The 20,915-nt window shown below is 52.2% G+C and overlaps 3 protein-coding genes across 5 annotated transcripts in view; 1 reads left to right on the top strand and 2 right to left on the bottom strand.

Annotated features, from left to right (window-relative positions):
* LOC149919781 (neprilysin-like) overlaps positions 1-16,657 on the bottom strand; it is a 29,869-nt gene extending 13,212 nt beyond the window's left edge. For all 3 annotated transcript variants that reach the window (XM_090149565.1, XM_090149561.1, XM_090149556.1), the window contains exon 1: positions 16,531-16,657. In XM_090149565.1, the coding sequence (XP_090005691.1) occupies positions 16,531-16,548 (18 nt within the window). In that variant the 5' untranslated portion in view covers positions 16,549-16,657. The remainder of the gene's footprint in view (positions 1-16,530) is intronic.
* Positions 1-20,915, bottom strand: part of LOC149919777 (neprilysin-like) — a 59,944-nt gene that overhangs the window by 1,598 nt on the left and 37,431 nt on the right. The gene's annotated exons all lie outside the window — the stretch shown is intronic.
* LOC149919782 (taste receptor type 2 member 40-like) lies at positions 13,065-14,725 on the top strand. Its single transcript, XM_090134355.1, is given in 4 exon segments — positions 13,065-13,075; positions 13,724-14,048; positions 14,050-14,076; positions 14,078-14,725. Coding segments are annotated over 4 exon segments (1,011 nt in total).

The raw sequence follows: 20,915 nt of genomic DNA, 5'->3' as shown, positions 1-20,915 counted from the left end.
CCTCGAGTTTTCGAGGGATCCCCTTGCGTGCGGGTGCTGCTGGGGTGCCCTCCGCCTGAGGAGGGGACCCCGTGCGTGGCTGTGAGATGGGGCTTAGCCCTCGAGTTTTCGAGGGATCCCCTTGCGTGCGGGTGCTGCTGGGGTGCCCTCCGCCTGAGGAGGGGACCCCGTGCGTGGCTGTGAGATGGGGCTTAGCCCTCGAGTTTTCGAGGGATCCCCTTGCGTGCGGGTGCTGCTGGGGTGCCCTCCGCCTGAGGAGGGGACCCCGTGCGTGGCTGTGAGATGGGGCTTAGCCCTCGAGTTTTCGAGGGATCCCCTTGCGTGCGGGTGCTGCTGGGGTGCCCTCCGCCTGAGGAGGGGACCCCGTGCGTGGCTGTGAGATGGGGCTTAGCCCTCGAGTTTTCGAGGGATCCCCTTGCGTGCGGGTGCTGCTGAGGTGCCCTCCGCCTGAGGAGGGGACCCCGTGCGTGGCTGTGAGATGGGGCTTAGCCCTCGAGTTTTCGAGGGATCCCCTTGCGTGCGGGTGCTGCTGGGGTGCCCTCCTCCTGAGGAGGGGACCCCGTGCGTGGCTGTGAGATGGGGCTTAGCCCTCGAGTTTTCGAGGGATCCCCTTGCGTGCGGGTGCTGCTGGGGTGCCCTCCGCCTGAGGAGGGGACCCCGTGCGTGGCTGTGAGATGGGGCTTAGCCCTCGAGTTTTCGAGGGATCCCCTTGCGTGCGGGTGCTGCTGGGGTGCCCTCCGCCTGAGGAGGGGACCCCGTGCGTGGCTGTGAGATGGGGCTTAGCCCTCGAGTTTTCGAGGGATCCCCTTGCGTGCGGGTGCTGCTGGGGTGCCCTCCGCCTGAGGAGGGGACCCCGTGCGTGGCTGTGAGATGGGGCTTAGCCCTCGAGTTTTCGAGGGATCCCCTTGCGTGCGGGTGCTGCTGGGGTGCCCTCCGCCTGAGGAGGGGACCCCGTGCGTGGCTGTGAGATGGGGCTTAGCCCTCGAGTTTTCGAGGGATCCCCTTGCGTGCGGGTGCTGCTGGGGTGCCCTCCGCCTGAGGAGGGGACCCCGTGCGTGGCTGTGAGATGGGGCTTAGCCCTCGAGTTTTCGAGGGATCCCCTTGCGTGCGGGTGCTGCTGGGGTGCCCTCCGCCTGAGGAGGGGACCCCGTGCGTGGCTGTGAGATGGGGCTTAGCCCTCGAGTTTTCGAGGGATCCCCTTGCGTGCGGGTGCTGCTGGGGTGCCCTCCGCCTGAGGAGGGGACCCCGTGCGTGGCTGTGAGATGGGGCTTAGCCCTCGAGTTTTCGAGGGATCCCCTTGCGTGCGGGTGCTGCTGGGGTGCCCTCCGCCTGAGGAGGGGACCCCGTGCGTGGCTGTGAGATGGGGCTTAGCCCTCGAGTTTTCGAGGGATCCCCTTGCGTGCGGGTGCTGCTGGGGTGCCCTCCGCCTGAGGAGGGGACCCCGTGCGTGGCTGTGAGATGGGGCTTAGCCCTCGAGTTTTCGAGGGATCCCCTTGCGTGCGGGTGCTGCTGAGGTGCCCTCCGCCTGAGGAGGGGACCCCGTGCGTGGCTGTGAGATGGGGCTTAGCCCTCGAGTTTTCGAGGGATCCCCTTGCGTGCGGGTGCTGCTGGGGTGCCCTCCTCCTGAGGAGGGGACCCCGTGCGTGGCTGTGAGATGGGGCTTAGCCCTCGAGTTTTCGAGGGATCCCCTTGCGTGCGGGTGCTGCTGAGGTGCCCTCCGCCTGAGGAGGGGACCCCGTGCGTGGCTGTGAGATGGGGCTTAGCCCTCGAGTTTTCGAGGGATCCCCTTGCGTGCGGGTGCTGCTGGGGTGCCCTCCTCCTGAGGAGGGGACCCCGTGCGTGGCTGTGAGATGGGGCTTAGCCCTCGAGTTTTCGAGGGATCCCCTTGCGTGCGGGTGCTGCTGGGGTGCCCTCCGCCTGAGGAGGGGACCCCGTGCGTGGCTGTGAGATGGGGCTTAGCCCTCGAGTTTTCGAGGGATCCCCTTGCGTGCGGGTGCTGCTGGGGTGCCCTCCGCCTGAGGAGGGGACCCCGTGCGTGGCTGTGAGATGGGGCTTAGCCCTCGAGTTTTCGAGGGATCCCCTTGCGTGCGGGTGCTGCTGGGGTGCCCTCCGCCTGAGGAGGGGACCCCGTGCGTGGCTGTGAGATGGGGCTTAGCCCTCGAGTTTTCGAGGGATCCCCTTGCGTGCGGGTGCTGCTGGGGTGCCCTCCGCCTGAGGAGGGGACCCCGTGCGTGGCTGTGAGATGGGGCTTAGCCCTCGAGTTTTCGAGGGATCCCCTTGCGTGCGGGTGCTGCTGGGGTGCCCTCCGCCTGAGGAGGGGACCCCGTGCGTGGCTGTGAGATGGGGCTTAGCCCTCGAGTTTTCGAGGGATCCCCTTGCGTGCGGGTGCTGCTGGGGTGCCCTCCGCCTGAGGAGGGGACCCCGTGCGTGGCTGTGAGATGGGGCTTAGCCCTCGAGTTTTCGAGGGATCCCCTTGCGTGCGGGTGCTGCTGGGGTGCCCTCCGCCTGAGGAGGGGACCCCGTGCGTGGCTGTGAGATGGGGCTTAGCCCTCGAGTTTTCGAGGGATCCCCTTGCGTGCGGGTGCTGCTGGGGTGCCCTCCGCCTGAGGAGGGGACCCCGTGCGTGGCTGTGAGATGGGGCTTAGCCCTCGAGTTTTCGAGGGATCCCCTTGCGTGCGGGTGCTGCTGAGGTGCCCTCCGCCTGAGGAGGGGACCCCGTGCGTGGCTGTGAGATGGGGCTTAGCCCTCGAGTTTTCGAGGGATCCCCTTGCGTGCGGGTGCTGCTGGGGTGCCCTCCTCCTGAGGAGGGGACCCCGTGCGTGGCTGTGAGATGGGGCTTAGCCCTCGAGTTTTCGAGGGATCCCCTTGCGTGCGGGTGCTGCTGGGGTGCCCTCCGCCTGAGGAGGGGACCCCGTGCGTGGCTGTGAGATGGGGCTTAGCCCTCGAGTTTTCGAGGGATCCCCTTGCGTGCGGGTGCTGCTGGGGTGCCCTCCGCCTGAGGAGGGGACCCCGTGCGTGGCTGTGAGATGGGGCTTAGCCCTCGAGTTTTCGAGGGATCCCCTTGCGTGCGGGTGCTGCTGGGGTGCCCTCCGCCTGAGGAGGGGACCCCGTGCGTGGCTGTGAGATGGGGCTTAGCCCTCGAGTTTTCGAGGGATCCCCTTGCGTGCGGGTGCTGCTGGGGTGCCCTCCGCCTGAGGAGGGGACCCCGTGCGTGGCTGTGAGATGGGGCTTAGCCCTCGAGTTTTCGAGGGATCCCCTTGCGTGCGGGTGCTGCTGGGGTGCCCTCCGCCTGAGGACGGGACCCCGTGCGTGGCTGTGAGATGGGGCTTAGCCCTCGAGTTTTCGAGGGATCCCCTTGCGTGCGGGTGCTGCTGGGGTGCCCTCCGCCTGAGGAGGGGACCCCGTGCGTGGCTGTGAGATGGGGCTTAGCCCTCGAGTTTTCGAGGGATCCCCTTGCGTGCGGGTGCTGCTGAGGTGCCCTCCGCCTGAGGAGGGGACCCCGTGCGTGGCTGTGAGATGGGGCTTAGCCCTCGAGTTTTCGAGGGATCCCCTTGCGTGCGGGTGCTGCTGGGGTGCCCTCCGCCTGAGGAGGGGACCCCGTGCGTGGCTGTGAGATGGGGCTTAGCCCTCGAGTTTTCGAGGGATCCCCTTGCGTGCGGGTGCTGCTGGGGTGCCCTCCGCCTGAGGAGGGGACCCCGTGCGTGGCTGTGAGATGGGGCTTAGCCCTCGAGTTTTCGAGGGATCCCCTTGCGTGCGGGTGCTGCTGGGGTGCCCTCCGCCTGAGGAGGGGACCCCGTGCGTGGCTGTGAGATGGGGCTTAGCCCTCGAGTTTTCGAGGGATCCCCTTGCGTGCGGGTGCTGCTGGGGTGCCCTCCGCCTGAGGAGGGGACCCCGTGCGTGGCTGTGAGATGGGGCTTAGCCCTCGAGTTTTCGAGGGATCCCCTTGCGTGCGGGTGCTGCTGGGGTGCCCTCCGCCTGAGGAGGGGACCCCGTGCGTGGCTGTGAGATGGGGCTTAGCCCTCGAGTTTTCGAGGGATCCCCTTGCGTGCGGGTGCTGCTGGGGTGCCCTCCGCCTGAGGAGGGGACCCCGTGCGTGGCTGTGAGATGGGGCTTAGCCCTCGAGTTTTCGAGGGATCCCCTTGCGTGCGGGTGCTGCTGGGGTGCCATCCGCCTGAGGAGGGGACCCCGTGCGTGGCTGTGAGATGGGGCTTAGCCCTCGAGTTTTCGAGGGATCCCCTTGCGTGCGGGTGCTGCTGGGGTGCCCTCCGCCTGAGGAGGGGACCCCGTGCGTGGCTGTGAGATGGGGCTTAGCCCTCGAGTTTTCGAGGGATCCCCTTGCGTGCGGGTGCTGCTGGGGTGCCCTCCGCCTGAGGAGGGGACCCCGTGCGTGGCTGTGAGATGGGGCTTAGCCCTCGAGTTTTCGAGGGATCCCCTTGCGTGCGGGTGCTGCTGGGGTGCCCTCCGCCTGAGGAGGGGACCCCGTGCGTGGCTGTGAGATGGGGCTTAGCCCTCGAGTTTTCGAGGGATCCCCTTGCGTGCGGGTGCTGCTGGGGTGCCCTCCGCCTGAGGAGGGGACCCCGTGCGTGGCTGTGAGATGGGGCTTAGCCCTCGAGTTTTCGAGGGATCCCCTTGCGTGCGGGTGCTGCTGGGGTGCCCTCCGCCTGAGGAGGGGACCCCGTGCGTGGCTGTGAGATGGGGCTTAGCCCTCGAGTTTTCGAGGGATCCCCTTGCGTGCGAGTGCTGCTGGGGTGCCCTCCGCCTGAGGACGGAATGGGTCAGGAGCCCCTGGTGGAGGGGTCTCTCCCCTGAGTGGGTGTCTGTGGGTACCTGTTGCTTGTTGCTTTTTCCGGTGCTCTGTCTGCTCCGTAGCTGGGTTGGTCTTGTTGCTCTTTGGCTTTGGCTCTGGCTCTGCTAGCATCTTCATGCCCATCTGCTGGCTGAGGGCCATGTACCGCTATCCTTGGCTGAGCTTCTGCCTGGCCTTGCTCTTTTTCTGCAAGATCTCTTGTTTCGCAAGTTCTGTCTGTTCAACTTTCTCATATCTAGGTAAAAAGAAATATAAGCGCAAATTATTTCCTTGCAATGTCGGTCTTCTGCGGTTCTGCATCATTTTTCAGCCCGCTCCCTCCCATCTTTATTTTCTATTAGCTGTCAGTTACTATCTTGCCCGTACTGACCAAGTTCGGATTTGACCACACTTTTACAGTAAGCTGTATGTTTGCAAAAGCTTGCAGAGCTTTCCATGACAAAGAGCGGTGTCACAGCTCCTGAGGAGGAAGGCGGGACGGACTTCAGGCTCGGGATCCCCGAGCCGAGCCCCAGCACCGCCTCCTGTCTCGGCCAACGGGCGAAGCAGACGGGCAGCGACCAAAGCTGCCGATCGCCTTCACGCCGGAGGCGGTGCCGGCACTCGGGAGGATGGCAGAGCCCGGGGCCACTCGGCTCGAAGCGCTTCCCGCCCGCCCGGCCCGTCTCCCCACCTGGCAGCGCGGCGTCGGGTCGGCTCCGGGTGCGGCACGCCGGCTGCTGAGCGGCGTCACGGCAAGCAAGCCGCTAGCAACGGCACGCGTTCTAACGGGCTGCCTACCGCCACCCGCACAACGCCCGCCCCAGCCGCGCGCTGCCCCGGCAACGGCTTCCTCCCCTCCTCCTCGCGGCTCCTCCTCTGCCTCCCCCCCGCTCGGCGGCGGCGGCGATGGAGGCGGCGGCGGCGGCGGCCGGGGCTGCCCGAGGGAAATCAGCGGGGAGGTGCGGGCCGGGCCGGGCCGGGCCGGCGCGGAGCGGGGATGTGCGGGGCGGCGGCCGTCGGTACCTCCCGGGGCTCCGCCCGGAGCGCCGATCTGTGCTGCGCCCTTCCAAGCGGCGTGCGGGGCCGCGGCCTGCGGGAAAGGCACCCCGGCTGCGGCCAGTTTTGTCCTCCCGTAATGCTTGTTTAGCAATAAAGCAACCTGGATGGTGACTATTGAAATAGCGTAATTATTCCCTTCGGGCTAACTCCAGAAGGACTCTCTGGGGCTGGGGTTGGGGCTGGACGTGGCAGTGTGAGACGTCTTTCCGAGCCGTAATGATTCTGTGATTCTCCCATTCCTTTTCAAGTGCAGATTTACTCTTCCAAATACCAAACTGTACCACAGCAGCTACAGGAAAGCTACTCCGTTCAAGGCTGCTCTTCGAGGATGCCTTTCTGAGCGCGCTAGAGTTCTCAGGATCCTTGTACTTCTCTCGTCCCTGAACCCTGCATCCCTAAACCACTAGGTGGGAACTGGGAGAATAAATCCCTCCCCCAACCCCCCCACCCCCACTGTAAGGGCAGAACAAGTGATGCAGTGTGTACTTGCATTTGGACTGGCCTTGGTGTACTGAACACACCTTCAGCTTTGTCCACTCGCGTCAGCTGTTACTTGCAGCCAGCAGCCGGCGCCAGTATCATTTGTGAGGAAATGTCCCAGCGGAAGTCCTTCCTTGGGTGGACTCTGGCAGGCAAATGCCAAAGCTATGAACGCGACAGCTACCGCGCAGCAAACCTCCAGCTGTCTGTGTGCTTCGTGACGGTATCGGAGTGTCACAGCCACCCCACGACCTCACAGTGCGCCGGGTGCCTACCCGTAGCCAGCGAGCCCAGCCCGCACTGAGGTCGTGGGGTGACTGTGAGTTCAGGTAGTCACGGTGCTGGAGCGGGATGGCATCCGTGGGCACCGACAGCACAGCCCGGCGCGACGCGGCGCGGCGCGGCGCTGCTGAGCGGCAGCGAGGAGCTCCGTGCCCGAAATGCGACGGGCGCTCCCGCTGCGCGCTCCGTTCTACAGGCTGAAGCCGCCGGGTTTTGCAAAAACGCGAAGAGTTTCTCGCTGCGCGAAACGCCTTTTGCGCCTTGGAGCCTTCAGTGAGAGCGCGCGTGTCCGCTCGGGTTGGGAGAAGTGGATTTCCAAGAGGGCTCTGTCGGAGCGTTTCGGTCACTCCAGGGGCGGTGACAGAGTTCCCCCCGTGGCGCTGCTCCGTAGCGACCGTAGCTGCTGTTCCGAAGCCAACGTGAGAGCTTGCCCTGTGAGGACGGGGGACACTCCTGGTAGGCCATGCTTTACCAGTGCACCGCGTGCTTCCACCACACGTGAGCACAGAGCTGCTGTGCTCCACCTCAGCTGTTGCCCATCATGAGGCACTGCAGGGAAAGCACTGCACCACTGCATGTTGAAAGGGCAGTCCCAGATGTGTGAACAGCTGTCAGCGCCAAGCTATCGCAATACAAGCCCACAGTGATGCAGCACTCACCAGTGCTGTAGATCTGCGGATAGAGTTTACATTAAAACACGCCAAAAAAGCCACGCTCTCCATCCCTCTGAATAAGAAAGTGAGAGGAGGAGGCAGAAATCCAGCATGGCTCAGCAAGGACCTGCTGAGCAAGCCGAGGGCCAAGAGAGGTACACTCAGGCTTTGGCAACAGCGGTGTGTCACCTGGGAAGAGTGCACGGGTGCCAGTGGCATCCTGGCTTGTATCAGAAATAGCACTGCCAGCAGGAGCAGGGAAGTGACCATCCCTCTGTACCGAGCTCTGGTGAGGCTGCACCTGGAGAACTGTGCTCGGTTTTGGGCCCCTCACTGCAAGAAAGGCATGGAGGCCCTGGAGCGTGTCCAGAGAAGGGCAGCGAAGCGGGTGAGGGGTCTGGAGCACAAGTCTGACGAGGAGCAGCTCAGGAAGCCTGCCCTCCAGTGGTTCTATCTCGGCAGCCAAGGCTTGGATGACTCCGCCTTTTCTCTGTTCTCTCTCAAACAGCACGCACTGATTTGACCAGGTGATAAACAAGAAGCTGCTGGTGATGTTAACACACAAAGCAAAAGGAGGCCATGGTACAACGAAGGTAAGGAGAAGAGCTTAGTACACGCAGGGAGATGTTCAGGGTGGGAAACAAGCATTTCTCGGTAATGACATCTGTCAAAACAGGACGAAAACTCGCTTGTGGTGTATCTTGCTTTGATTTAAAACCTCCTTCATCCTAAATGCTGGGAAGCCCTGGCTGTATGTTCTCATTTCGTGTCTGTGTCTTGTATCAACATCAGATCAGCTCTACTATTAAATAAACCACTTACAAAGCAAAGCAAGATTTTCATGGTATGTTTTCAAACTATGGTTTGCTAAAGTGGAAGGAGGTGCAGGGAGTGCAAATAGACATGATCTAAACTAACAACTTTTTCCTTAGTTTCTCTAGTGAAGCGTACATGACAGCAGTGGGAGAAAAATGCCTGTCAACAATGCTTGTTTTGGAGTAGGAGATACGTGTGCCCTCCAATCTAAACACAGCTTCAATATTTAGCTATCTGTACACGTAAGCGTTTGTGCGGACTGTTCTGCAGGCAGCTTTTTGGTGAATTGGAAAGATAACTGACAATTTCTGGCCTCCACTCACAGCTTCCGCACTGCACAGGAGAATATGAGTTTTCTGTATATCAGAGTAGTGATTGGTCCTAGAAAACTGGAAGTAGGCTTATGAAATCAGGGATGGACAAGTGGAAGAGAAGCTCTAAATCTCAGCTTCAGAGCCCGTTTCCTGGAGCTGGCTGCAGATGGAGCAGGGTCATAGAAGCTGGAAGCCAGGATGTTGGTGTTGGTCCTGTTAGTGTGATAATTTCCCTGAATCACAGAATTGCAGGGGCTGGAAGGGACCTCCAGAGATCATCAAGTCCAACCTCCGTGCCAAGCAGGCCCCCTGCAGCAGGCTGCACAGGTAGGTGTCCAGGTGGGTCTGGAATGTCCCCAGAGGAGGAGAATCCACAACTCCCCTGGGCAGCCTGTCGAGCACTAATTTCAGATCTCTTCTCAAGAAATAGCTCCTGCATCCTCATCAAAAATCAGAGTATTGTTTGTGTTGGAAGGGACCCTTAAAGGTCCTCTTGTCCAAATCCCCTGCAATGAACATGGACGTTTACAGCTAGATCAGGTTGCTCAGCCTGGTGTTGAACGTACCCACGGACAGGACATCCACCACATCTTTGGGCAATCTGTTCCTGTGCTTCACTACACTGAACATTAAAAACCTTATACATTACATATATTGTATTACTATATATCGTATATTATACTCAATAGGAATGGCTACAATGAGGTTTCCGCAGAGCTTTCTCTTCTCCAAGCTAAACAAGCCCAGCTCCCACAACCTTTCCTCCCAGGAGAGGTGCTCCAGCCCTCTGATCATCTCAGTTCCCCTCCTCTGGTCCCGCTCCAAGAGCTCCACGTCCTTCCTGTACTGGGGGCTCCAGGCCTGGACACAGAACTGCAGATGGGGCCTCACAAGAGCCGAGAAGAGGGGGAAAATCCCCTCCCTCTCCCTGCTGGCCACCCCTTTTTTAAGGCAGCCAGAACACGGTTGGCCTTCCGGGCTGCAAGCGCACACTGCTGGCTCATGTCCAGCTTCTCCTCCACCAGGACCCCCAAGTCCTTCTGTGCAGGGCAGTGAGAGAGGTCTGTCCCATTCTCGAGACTGCAGGAAGTTGTAGATCACAGAGATGATCTTCTCTACAGACAGGTTGAATTTCACTGCATTTGTAATTTAATCAGAGAAAAATGGTAGGCATGTCATGAGTACAATTTCTGTTTCAAACCTCTGCCTTAGCATTAACTGAAGCATTCTCTCAGGCTCTGTCTCTCTTTCTCCACTGACTGCAAAGGAAACTACACGACTAGGTGACAGTTTCACCCAGTAACTTCTGCCTGGAACAAGTTACGTAAGACAGTATTCACTGTGTGTGTTCCCTGCTTCCATCTATGAGGGATGCTCCAAAAGTAACGCCTCCTCTTGAATTATGATGGCCCACAGTACCAAGAGTGGGGGTTGTTGGTACGGCAGTAGAGGCTGAACCTTCACACCAGGATTCCATTCCGTTTTCTTACCGTGGGACAGATGGCAGAAGAGGGGCAGTCTGACAAAACGGTGTCTGATACGGAAGAGCATAGGAAGGAAAAGAGTGGAACTGAATTCCCGCTTGCAGAAAAAATGGCACCACTGACATTCTTCAACACTTGCTGAACACTTACGGAGACCAAAGAGTTGAACGTTAACACAGCAAAGCAGTCGGCGGTGTGTTTCAGCCGTGCTGACAGCGATGAGAAAGACAAGCCGAGCTCTGGATGGCCAGGCAGATTCTGAAGAGCGTGGCGTGCAGGCTCTTGTTCATCGCGGGCACAAACGCATAGCTATTGGTGCTGACTATGTGGAAACAGCATGGTCTGGGGCTGAGAATATGCTCTACCAAAGGGTGTTATTGTGCTCTCTGTATCTGTTGTCATTTTCATGGAAATAAGTAGGAGGCAGAACTTTCAGAGTGACCTGCACGTTTGGGGCAGCTCAGAAAGAAACCAAAGAGAGAAGCACAAATATCGTCTTCAGAAAAAGGTGGCTTGGTTCAGTTTTTCCCAGTGGAAGCTGTCATCCTGCGGGGAATCCGGTGCTCAGAGCCGCCGGGAACTGCCCTCATCCACTGCAACTGCAAGCAGAAAACAAATTCCCTTCCTCTTTCCCCGTATACCTGATGTGTACTGTGCCAAGGAATTATTAAAAACGTAAAGAAATTCTGTTACGGCAGTGGGAAGACACAAGCGTCTCACTGCCATGCTTGAATAATTAGCAAAAATGCAGTGCCTTGTGTGCACGTGTCATTGTGCACATCTGAGACAACAGAGGCCGGAGGCCAAATGGGGGAGCAAGGGAACTAGAAATCAAATATTCAGTGCCTTCCTGTGCAATGAATGGCAGGAATGCTTTCTGCATCACTGGACTGGATCTGTGAAGCTTTACTTCCTGCAGGCCTACAGGCAGTTACTTACTGACTGATTCAGTCCGGAACACGGGAAGTTCCATGATAAGGCAAGGAAGAACTTAATCAATGTCAGAGTGTTGCAGCACTGGATCGGGCTGCCCAGAGATGTTACGGAGTCTCCTTTTCTGGAGATATTCTAGACCCATCCCGACACCTACCTGTGTGACCTGCTGTAGGGAAGCAGTTTTAGCAGAGAGAGGAGTTGGGCTCTTTGATCTCATTGATCTCTAGGGGTACCTTCCAACCCTACAATTCTGTGATTCTGTGTGATTCTGGGATTAGTATGCAAGAACAACAGATTTACACTGGGGAAGACAGAAATTATTAGCAGAATTTCAGCACAAACCTGTGCATAAATGATGAATGGCATTGAAAAATGAGTGCCGTGATTCAGTACCTGCATCCAAAGATGCTCTTCTTTCATTTTAGTATTTGTGAGGTACCCATTAAAAATAAGCCACTACAGCCACGCCTTTGAATCACTGGATTCAATAGAGTTGAACATCACAGTGTTCAATAGAGATTGTCAAAAAGAATGAACCATATTCAATCACACTACTCTCACGAGCATTATTAGCATTTTAGTCATAACAATTTTTTATATTAAGAATTAAAATATTACTTCATCTTCAATTCTGTTTCTTGTATTTCTTAATGTAAACAAGTACAATAGGTACATATGTACAGTGGTGCAGTTATACACTTAGCAGTAAATAAGTTCACCTATATTGGGAGTTGCATGCTTAGAACCTTTTTACTGATAGGCATGCACAGAAAAACATTTGGAGACCGCTGTCCTAGACAACCATAGATGGCATTGCAATATTTGCAAATTGAACAAGACAAAGAAACACTCTGCAAGAAAATACTTCAAAACGTCTGCTTTGAAATCTGCCCGCATACTCTACTGCACTACTTCCAGAAATCTCTGTGATCTCAATTCTAAAAGTCCTTTGTACTCATTCCTTAGTGTCCTATCCTACTTATGACGTCCTTCTCAAGCTTTATCACTACACCCAAATCTGTGCAATCAAAAGAACCCTTAAAATTCTTCTTCTTATATCTGGAAAGCGTTTGAATTCCCTACTTTTAGCAGGCAGAATTTTTAAAATATGCACATTCCATCCTGGGGCAGGACACAGACTCGATGAACACTTACGCCGTTTCTCCCACACATCATTAGTTGTGCTTGTCCAGATTTCAAATTGCTAGGGTGAATCTGGTATTTTTTCTTTGCAGGAGAGCAGAGCAGAGCAAAATGGATGAGGGGAGCACTCTGATGAGATAATTATGAATTGCCTTGTTCATGTCTTCATACAAATGGATTCTTCTAATTTGGGGCGTTCAGAACAAGCATAGAGTGACAACTATAATATTGTCAAAGCCTCTGCACAGGAGCAAAACATGATAACCCACTTTATAATAACCATTTTAAGTCACCTGATAAAAATATGGAGTGTCCTGTGCAAGGACATCCATTTTGTTCCTTAATATAAAAAATGCATGCTGCATATTTCTCATAAACTCAGAAGTGATGTATCAAGAAACTGCAATTCGGGAGGAGATTTAGGCATCAGGTATAACACACAAATACAGGCATTTAAAGCAGGACAGCAGCTACCTGAGATCAGAATCATAAAGGGAAAAAAACCAAACAACAGCTCAGCTCCTCCAAAACCCTAGACACGGCTGCATTTCACAGTGTTAGGAGTCAAGGTGTCTGATGGCATCTCCTCCTCCTCCTCTGACAGTGCAAGGAAAATCACTGTTTCCTGCTGATCACTGAAGATAGACACCAAGGAAGAAAAGGAAAGAAAATGCTCCAATCTTCACTTCAAGGAAGTGAAAGACCCAAACATGCTCTCCTACACAAAGTCCTCTTTTCCTTGAAGTGCCTTTTCAAGGCAGAGAAATTATTAGTTTGTCTTGGTAATATCATTTTCAAACTATTTCCTTGCAGTTGAAATGTTTCTTTCTCATGATAAATGAGACGGGATCCCTCTATCTTCTTCCTCTACTAGGTAGCAGTTAGAATCTCTAAGAGAAAGTTGGAAGATCTAGCCTTATTTTCTTCCAGCCAGGATAAATAATCTATAGACCGTTATGCTCCAGCATATGAGTGAGTATATAAAGAATGGGATCTAGAAGTGCAAATCTGTGCTTCTCCATCAATTATCTGGCAGCAATGAGATGCTAATCCCTGTAATCCATACCTGTCTCATCATTTGGCTTTCATGTGGCTGGCCCTTACAAGTATGGTTGAGAGGTAAAGATGAACCTATATCCTTTGTTTTCTTAGGAAAAGTCAGCAGAAGCCAAATTCAGAATGTCTTTCCTGCAAGCCTATGGCCCACCATGAGAATTCTTACTAAACAGTTGCGCATGTGAAGAAAGTTGAATGCTGTTAACTTCATGATGTTGAGCAAGAGCAATTCGATTAGTCTCCTCAAGCAGTTTTTAGAGATTTTGGGGGTTTGTGTACAAAATCTAATTCCCTCTATACTTTCTGAAAATGTCTTCCATTTCTTGCATTTTCTGAGACAGAAATGGTTTTTTCCCCTACCCTCACATGTACGTATGGGGTGCAATCCTGACATGAAAAAGCCTGCAGGCTTTGGAAACTTCTCTGTCTTTACATACATAAATTCTGAGGGCTCTGTGAAAACTGACTGAGGATTACAACACAAACTTAAAAATGCATCTGAGCCCTTTAAATTCAAATTCTTTCTCTAATATGAAATGGCAGTAAGAGAATCCTTGTCATATGTGCATACTTTGAGATAGCAGCTGGGCTATTTATCATCACAAATGTAGAATAAAGCAAATACTGAAGGACTTAATATGAGAGTTTCTCCTCTGAGATAAAGAGGCGATCATGTGATGAGAACATCTAGTTGGGTTCAATACTCCTTAGCATAGCTAGAGCTTTTAGGTGCCGACGAAAAGCAGAAACTTGTGAGTTCTTAAGAACTGCAACGTCCAGTTTATTTTCCTCTTTTTGTCTACTAATTGCTATAATTGAGTCAATGATGGGACTTCTAGGAAATGGGACTGTCTTGGCTGTCAGTTCAACTAGTTGCATCAGGAGCAAAATATTGTCCTCCTATGACGTGATTATGATCTTTCTGGGCTTATCCAGGTCCTTTTTGCAGTTCTGGATGGTGCTGGATTTCTTCCCCAGTATTTTTTGTCAACCTTCCTGTCATAAAGAAAACTTATTTGTAACTTTTATAGTTACAGGTTTTTACATTCCTGAACTCTTCTAGTTTTTTGGTTTGCTGCCTGGCTTAGTGTCTTCTATTGTATCAAGGTCGCCGGTTTTACCCAGTCATTCCTCATCTGTCTGAAGCAAAGGATTTCCAGTCTGACACCCTGGATGCTGACAGCATCCTCTCTTCTTTCCTTTGCAACCTCTCTTCCTTTCTCCTGGGATAACTGCAACACACACAGCAACTTCACTACTCCTTTCACCGTGACAAACTCTTCAGAAAGGATAGCCACAAGGAAAACTAAGAGTTTGGTTTTGAGCCTTCTCTGTAACGGTGGTGTAGCTTGGCCTTCAGTAATGCTTGTTTTTTCAAGCGTCCTGCTGATTAGATCTCTGTGGAGGCGCACCAGACAGATGCAAAATAATGCAGGTGGCTTCAGGGATCCCAGCTTAGCAGCTCTTACTGGTGCCATCAAGACAGTCTTCTCCTTCCTCCTCCTGTACATTCCAAATTTGATTGCTTTGATTCCCCTTTTATCTGACACTTTCGTGCCTTTAAGCACTGAGGAAGCTGTATGTGTTGTTGTAGTGGCTGCCTGTCCTGCACGACAATCTACGGTCTTAACCTGGAGCAAGCTCAAATTTCGAGAGCTGCTCACCAGCATTTTGCACCACACAAGCTGCTGTGTCAGAGCTAGATGCAGTTGAAAGGCCAGGGCTAGGCTGTTCTTATCATACCAAAACCAATTAAATCGAATCCAAACCAATTAAATCGAAGTCACTGCAGTTACAAAATAATCGAAACATGAAAGAACATATTACTGTTCTTTTGTTCTGTTTTGTTCTTTTCTTCTGTTGTTATTGTGCAGAATGATTGAAATAAATCGACAGCAAGAAAAGGAAGGTGCAAGGGGAAAAAGCAGGGGAGAATGGAAAACCTTTGATGCAGGACAGAGAAGAAATAGCATAGCAAACAAGGAGTAAATCTAGTAGTCTAAAAGCTGAGGGAAGTGTTAGTTTGAGATTCTTACATGCCAGTGCTAGGGGCTGGCTTGCGCTGCCCTCACCTCAGCCCTCACTCAGCTCCCCGTACTCGAGCCTGGTTCTCCGATGAAGCAAAGCTGTCTGAGAAATCTTGGCGTGCCTCGGAGCTTGAGAAAAAAGCCAGAAGAAATCTTGCCCACCGGGCGCCCAGAATGGGAGCAGCCTTCTCTAGTTTTCAAGCATTATCTCCCTCTGAACTACGCTGCAGCAGCATTGAAGCCACACCTATGGCTGTCCACGTACCCTGATTCGGACCCTGACCTGCAGACTCCATTCAGCAGATTTCACCTTCAGTCTGTCTCCTCACAACGGACTTGCCTGGCGGTCTAGACTCTTGGCTCACCTTGGCTACCGTCACCAGGCCTGCTTTACTCCCCACGTTTCCGTGCAGTGGGTTTGCAGCCCTTGCTGGCCAGGCCATTTCTTCTTGCCTGCCTCCTTGCGATTCTCAGCTTCCAGATTCCTTCCTCGTTTGCCTTTGCTGCTCCCTTGCATGCATCAGCTAAAGATTATGCTAAGCTGTGTTTGCCACCGTGCTTAATATTTATTTCATTTACTACCAAAGCAGGAAACATGGCTATTTACAAAAAAAAGCCTACGAGAAGTAGACGTGCACAGCATAGACTCCCTTCCCACAAGGAAAGGCTAAGAAAATGCACAGCCTGCTCACCATTCTAGTAACATATTATCATCTCCAGTAACAGAATAGTGGAGAACGTTTGGACGCTGTGTTAGTGATTCCTGTACAAACATACTAACAGAACAGAAAATACAGAAAGGGACAGGCAGTGGAAGAGGGGGGGTAGGGGTGGGGCAGATGGGGGGTGGTGCGGGTGGGGGAGGGCGGGGAAAACAAGACTATTGTCCACTATCTTTTAAATGTCCATTTATTTAGTCATTAACAGAAACCTGTCAAAAGCAAATGTCATCTTACTTGACTCCTGTAAACTTCTTACAAAGGTTAACCGCCTAACTGCTTCTGTACCTTTCTAATTCTATTCTGCTGACTCCTTAGGGTAACAAAACACTTCAGCTTTTACTTTCCAAATACAGACTAAGGCAGAGCAGTGAGCAAAAAGCTTGCACTTGGCTGAAAAGGGAAAAGCATTATTAGTCTTCCACATGTACGCTCTCATCTCTTACCCTTTAGAAAAGAGTGAATTATTTACATTGACTTTGTTCCTGAATTATCTGTTGCAACAGACTTCCTGATTCTCACACTGGAAACTTTGGCAAGCTATTATAGAATTATTACCATTTTGCAGTTCTTTATTCTCTGCACACAGCCTGAGCATGGTCACTAGGACGACTAGCAGGAAGAGCGAGGAACTGGAAATCCCCGCACACCGTGGCACGAGGGCAAGACCCTTCTGGATGCAGAGTTCCAAAACCCTCCTGCCCTAATCCTCTAGGCCGGTAATGTGAAGAAGCACAGCTGTGACCAGAAAAGAAAGACAAACCCTCCTTACCTCCGGAACAGCCTTCATTTCTGTCCCTGGGCAGGCTTTGCCTCTGCGGTTGCCACAGCTGTCAACTGTGTTTACTTGTTTACTATCAGCACCAGTTCTGTGCTCAAGGCACACTGCTGAGCTTAGAGACAATCTCCTCTTCCCAGCTTGGCTGATTGCTGTGGGGAGGAGAAGAGCAAGGAAAAGCTCTGAGGAAAACACCCTTGAAGAAAATGGGAGGGAGGGAAAGTGTTACGCAGTTCTCCACCCACCTTCCCCACCAGAAAATTAGCTTTATTGTTCCTTCTGCAATTCCTTGTGAGCGTGGGTCCTTCCGATCTGGGGGTTGGTTGGTTGGTTTGTTGGAATTAGACTGCAACCGATGTGAAGAAAAGCATGTGTTTCTACGTCTCCCCTCAGCTACTTGCCTCTTTTCTCTCCAGTGGCCTTGCTATCCTGCCCGCCCATCAAGCCTGTTTGGGTCTGATATGTCCCCTGCCACCAGCCTGCTTCAACCTGATGTCCCGCGGCCTAGAGGCCTCTGTCTGTAGCGAGATGCTGTGGGCTATGGATTCTATTGTTCTTCCAAAAGAAAGGCTGACGTGCTGACTTTGATTCTGCTCTCTCTGATCTGCATCCAGCAGTTCGTTCCAGTGGTGAACGCAGGCCCAGGTTCTTTTTCTTTGTTATTATTTTTCACTGAGATGCATGAAATCCACAGTAATTGTTGACTCTGTTTTCATTGCTTCTCAGGTGATGGCAGCCTGTGCGTCTTTGCTTCCTGAAGAATACGTATTGGAAAGATTTAGGAGGGCAGCTTATTTACTACAAACAGTAAGAAATGGAATAACTTCCCAGAGACATTAAAAACAGGGTAATGGAAGCTGGGAGTTGAGACCTGACCGTGTGGCAGCTGGGAGTGGAGGGGGATGGTCGGAGCAGTTTGGTATCTGCTTCCAAAATGACTAAGACAAGCAGAACACCAGGACACAGCTGTTCACCTCCCTGCCTTGCTAGTTGCTCAGGGGGGGAGAGTGTATTGGGTCACCGGTTTAAAAATGGATGCCCGGTGTTCAGAGCTTCCCAAAACTTTGATCTTTCCTAAAATCCAGATCTTCTTCGTACCTTTACCAATCTGATTTTTCTCCCATATAGTATAGGCAAAGAAGTGGTATTGATATGTGTGTAGAGACTTGGCTAGCTTTAACTACAAGGAATCTTCCAGTGGAGATAGTTTCAAGAACTGATAGCACAGAACCTTTCACAGCAGCATGCAGTTTCTTAATCCGTCTTCTGTATGTGTCCTAACTCTCCCATCTTCCTCAAGGGAGCACCTAACAGCTCCCAGGCTTTCAGTAGTGAAGATACCTTTACATTTACTTTCTCCTTCTAAGCTGGATAACATTTCTGGACAAGAGACAAGCGAGGAGAGGAGAGGAGAGGAGAGGAGAGGAGAGGAGAGGAGAGGAGAGGAGAGGAGAGGAGAGGAGAGGAGAGGAGAGGAGAGGAGAGGAGAGTCAGGGATTTTGTCACAGAGCAAAAAGCTAGAGGCCTTCTGACTAGCTTGTGAACTCGGGAGAGCAGAGCTGTCGTCTGTGCTGCACAGATAAGAAGGGAACCAGTTGATAAGGATTACACGTGCCGTCATTCCTACATGTACTGCCAAGCCCTCTTCCTTCCTCAGTGATTAGAAAAAGTTTACAGAGAAACTTTTTGTCCTTTCTTTCCATAGTTGATAAGAGTATCTTCAAATAAATTTGCACGTTACTAGGAGAAAACAACTTCACAATGTAAAAGCACCGTAAGCACGTGTATACATGCATACGTATTTAGCTCTCTAGATTCTCTGAGTTCTAGAGGTTGTATATTCAATAAAACATGCATGCAAACATGCAGTCTCCTCCAAGACAGACTTTTCTCAAAGCTCAGATGCATATAGAGACATTCCACTGCCTGGTGGCACCTGACAGAATGAAGACTGATCCATATCCATACTGATGCATATCCAACTGATAGCGTGGAAAATACAGGGTGTGCTTACATGGCTTACTGCTGCCGGATAAATATGTGCTTTGTCCCTACCCTGAGTTTGTTGGATGAAAGCAAGTATGCCTGAAAAGGCATATGACTACAGTGTCTGAATTACTCAGCTTCAGCTCATGACCACAGATAAACAATTTTTTGTGAAGTGAGAGTCAACTAATTTTGGATGAAATTCTTGGTAAAAATTCTCTCGGAACACAGGCAGAGATAGCGTACCATATGCAATAAATCCACATGCTCGGCAAAGAAAGACAATAATTTTGGAGTAAATTAAAGTTTTAACATCTTGATTCTCTCCATAAAAATTTGACTTTTCTCCTGAACTGTTGAACCAGTGCTGTTACAGCAGAATGTGACTCAAGAGGATGTTCTCCAGTGGAAATCGTAAACAGTTTCAGCTGCAGTAGGCAATGCTGATATGCTTTGTAATGACTTAGGAGAGGAAACATCACCTTCTGCATCCTTTATAGTAGCATAAGGAAAAGGCTGAGGCATTTAATGTGGTGGTTTTTTTCTTGTTTTTGTTTGTTTGCTTGTTTGTTGTATTTTAGCCTGTTTTTAACATCAGTGATAGGTTTTGGGCTGCTGAGTCCCCTGAATTTGAAGACCATGACCAGCAGAGCAGTGACTTCCCAACTGCGGCCACTGAAATTGTGAAGAAACAGTTATATGAGCTCAGTGTTCATAAGTCTATAGGGCCTGATGTGATTCATCCTAGAGTGCTGAGGGAGTTAAGAGATGTTAGACCTGGACCCTTTCCACCAATTTGCCAAAGGTCGCGGGAGGCCACTGCTGGCTTGAACCTAGACAGTGTTACACTGATCAACAAGAGAGAGGAGCCGGAAAACAGACCTGCTGGTCTAACCTCAGGCCCTGGAAAAGTTCAGGATATTATCTGCTATTGGAAGATGCTTAAAGAACCAAGCCTTTATCAGGCACAGTCCACAGGAGTTCATGAAGGGAATGTCCTGCCCTAGTACTCTGATCTCCTATTATAAGGTCTCTGGCTTAGTGGATGAAGAGAAGACAGCGAATGTAGTCTTTCTGGATTTTAATAAGACATTTGATACCATCTCTCACAGCATCCTTCTGGAGAAATTGTTCAACTATGAGCCAGCACTGTGCCCTGACAGCCAAAAGAACAAACAACATTTTGGGCTATGTTAAACACAGCACAGCCCGCTGTGGCTGGCAATTCTTCTGCTGTATTTAGTGCTGGTGCAACCTCATCTTAAATACTGTGTGCAGTTCTGTGCTCCACAATATAGAGGGAATGTTTAAGACACTTAAATGGATGCAAAGGAGGGCATCAAAGCTGGTAAAAGTGCTGGAAGGCATGTCGTGTGAGGAGAAGCTGAGGATGTTCTGGCTGACCGGTAGGGATGAAAGGAGGTACCCTTATTTGTCTCTAAAACTTCCCGAAGGGAAATGGAGAGGGAGGTGCCATTTACTTCTTCCTTCTAACAGATGAAAGGACACAAAGGAACAGCACAAAGATATGACATGGGAGGTTCAGACAGAACAGCAGGAAAAACGTATGTTCAGTGAAGGTGGTTGAAAACTGGAAGAGGCTTCCTAGTGAGGCAGTTCATGTCCCATGACTGCCAGTTTTTGAGGAACATTTGGACAATGTGCTTATTAATATGCTTCATCTTTTTGTTAGCTCTCAGCCAGTTAAGTACATGGTTTTCATAGGAACCTTCCACCTCTTCTCCTCTCCTCTCCTCTCCTCTCCTCTCCTCTCCTCTCCTCTCCTCTCCTCTCCTCTCCTCTCCTCTCCTCTCCTCTCCTCTCCTCTCCTCTCCTCTCCTCTCCTCACCAGTCCTCTCCTCACCACCCTTCTATCCTATCCTATCCTATCCTATCCTATCCTATCCTATCCTATCCTATCCTATCCTATCCTATCCTATCCTATCCTATCCTATCCTATCCTATCCTATCCTATCCTATCCTATCCTACCCGATCCTATCATATGCGACTCGACTCTAGACTCAACTCGACTCGACTTGACTCTAGGAAAGATCTTAAGAGAGCAGAGATCTATCAGAACTAGCAAGTGTCAGAAATGCAACAGAGACCTCCTCAGGAAGAGACCAGATGACAACATACACCTAGAAAAGGCCTTTGAGGGCTACCACAGCACACTTCTTCACCGAGAAGATGCTATATGAGGTGACCTCTATGGTGACAGCGGGTGTAAGCAAATATCCAGTCAGAGGTAAAATCATAAACACCGTGGTGCATCGGCTGCCAGCCCAGCATCCCACTACAGGTGGCTCACAGAGTTCTTCATTGCGCAGGTCTGGGGCTGCAGTGAGGAGTGGAGTGCAGCAAAGCCCTTCCCAGCTCCGCAGCGAGGTGA

Source organism: Phasianus colchicus, chromosome 1 (genome assembly GCF_987193195.1).
Source record: "Phasianus colchicus chromosome 1, bPhaCol1.hap1.1, whole genome shotgun sequence".
In the NCBI taxonomy this organism is placed as follows: domain Eukaryota; kingdom Metazoa; phylum Chordata; class Aves; order Galliformes; family Phasianidae; genus Phasianus; species Phasianus colchicus.
Note: the sequence above shows the minus strand (reverse complement) of the source record. Positions and strands in the feature narration are given on the sequence as shown.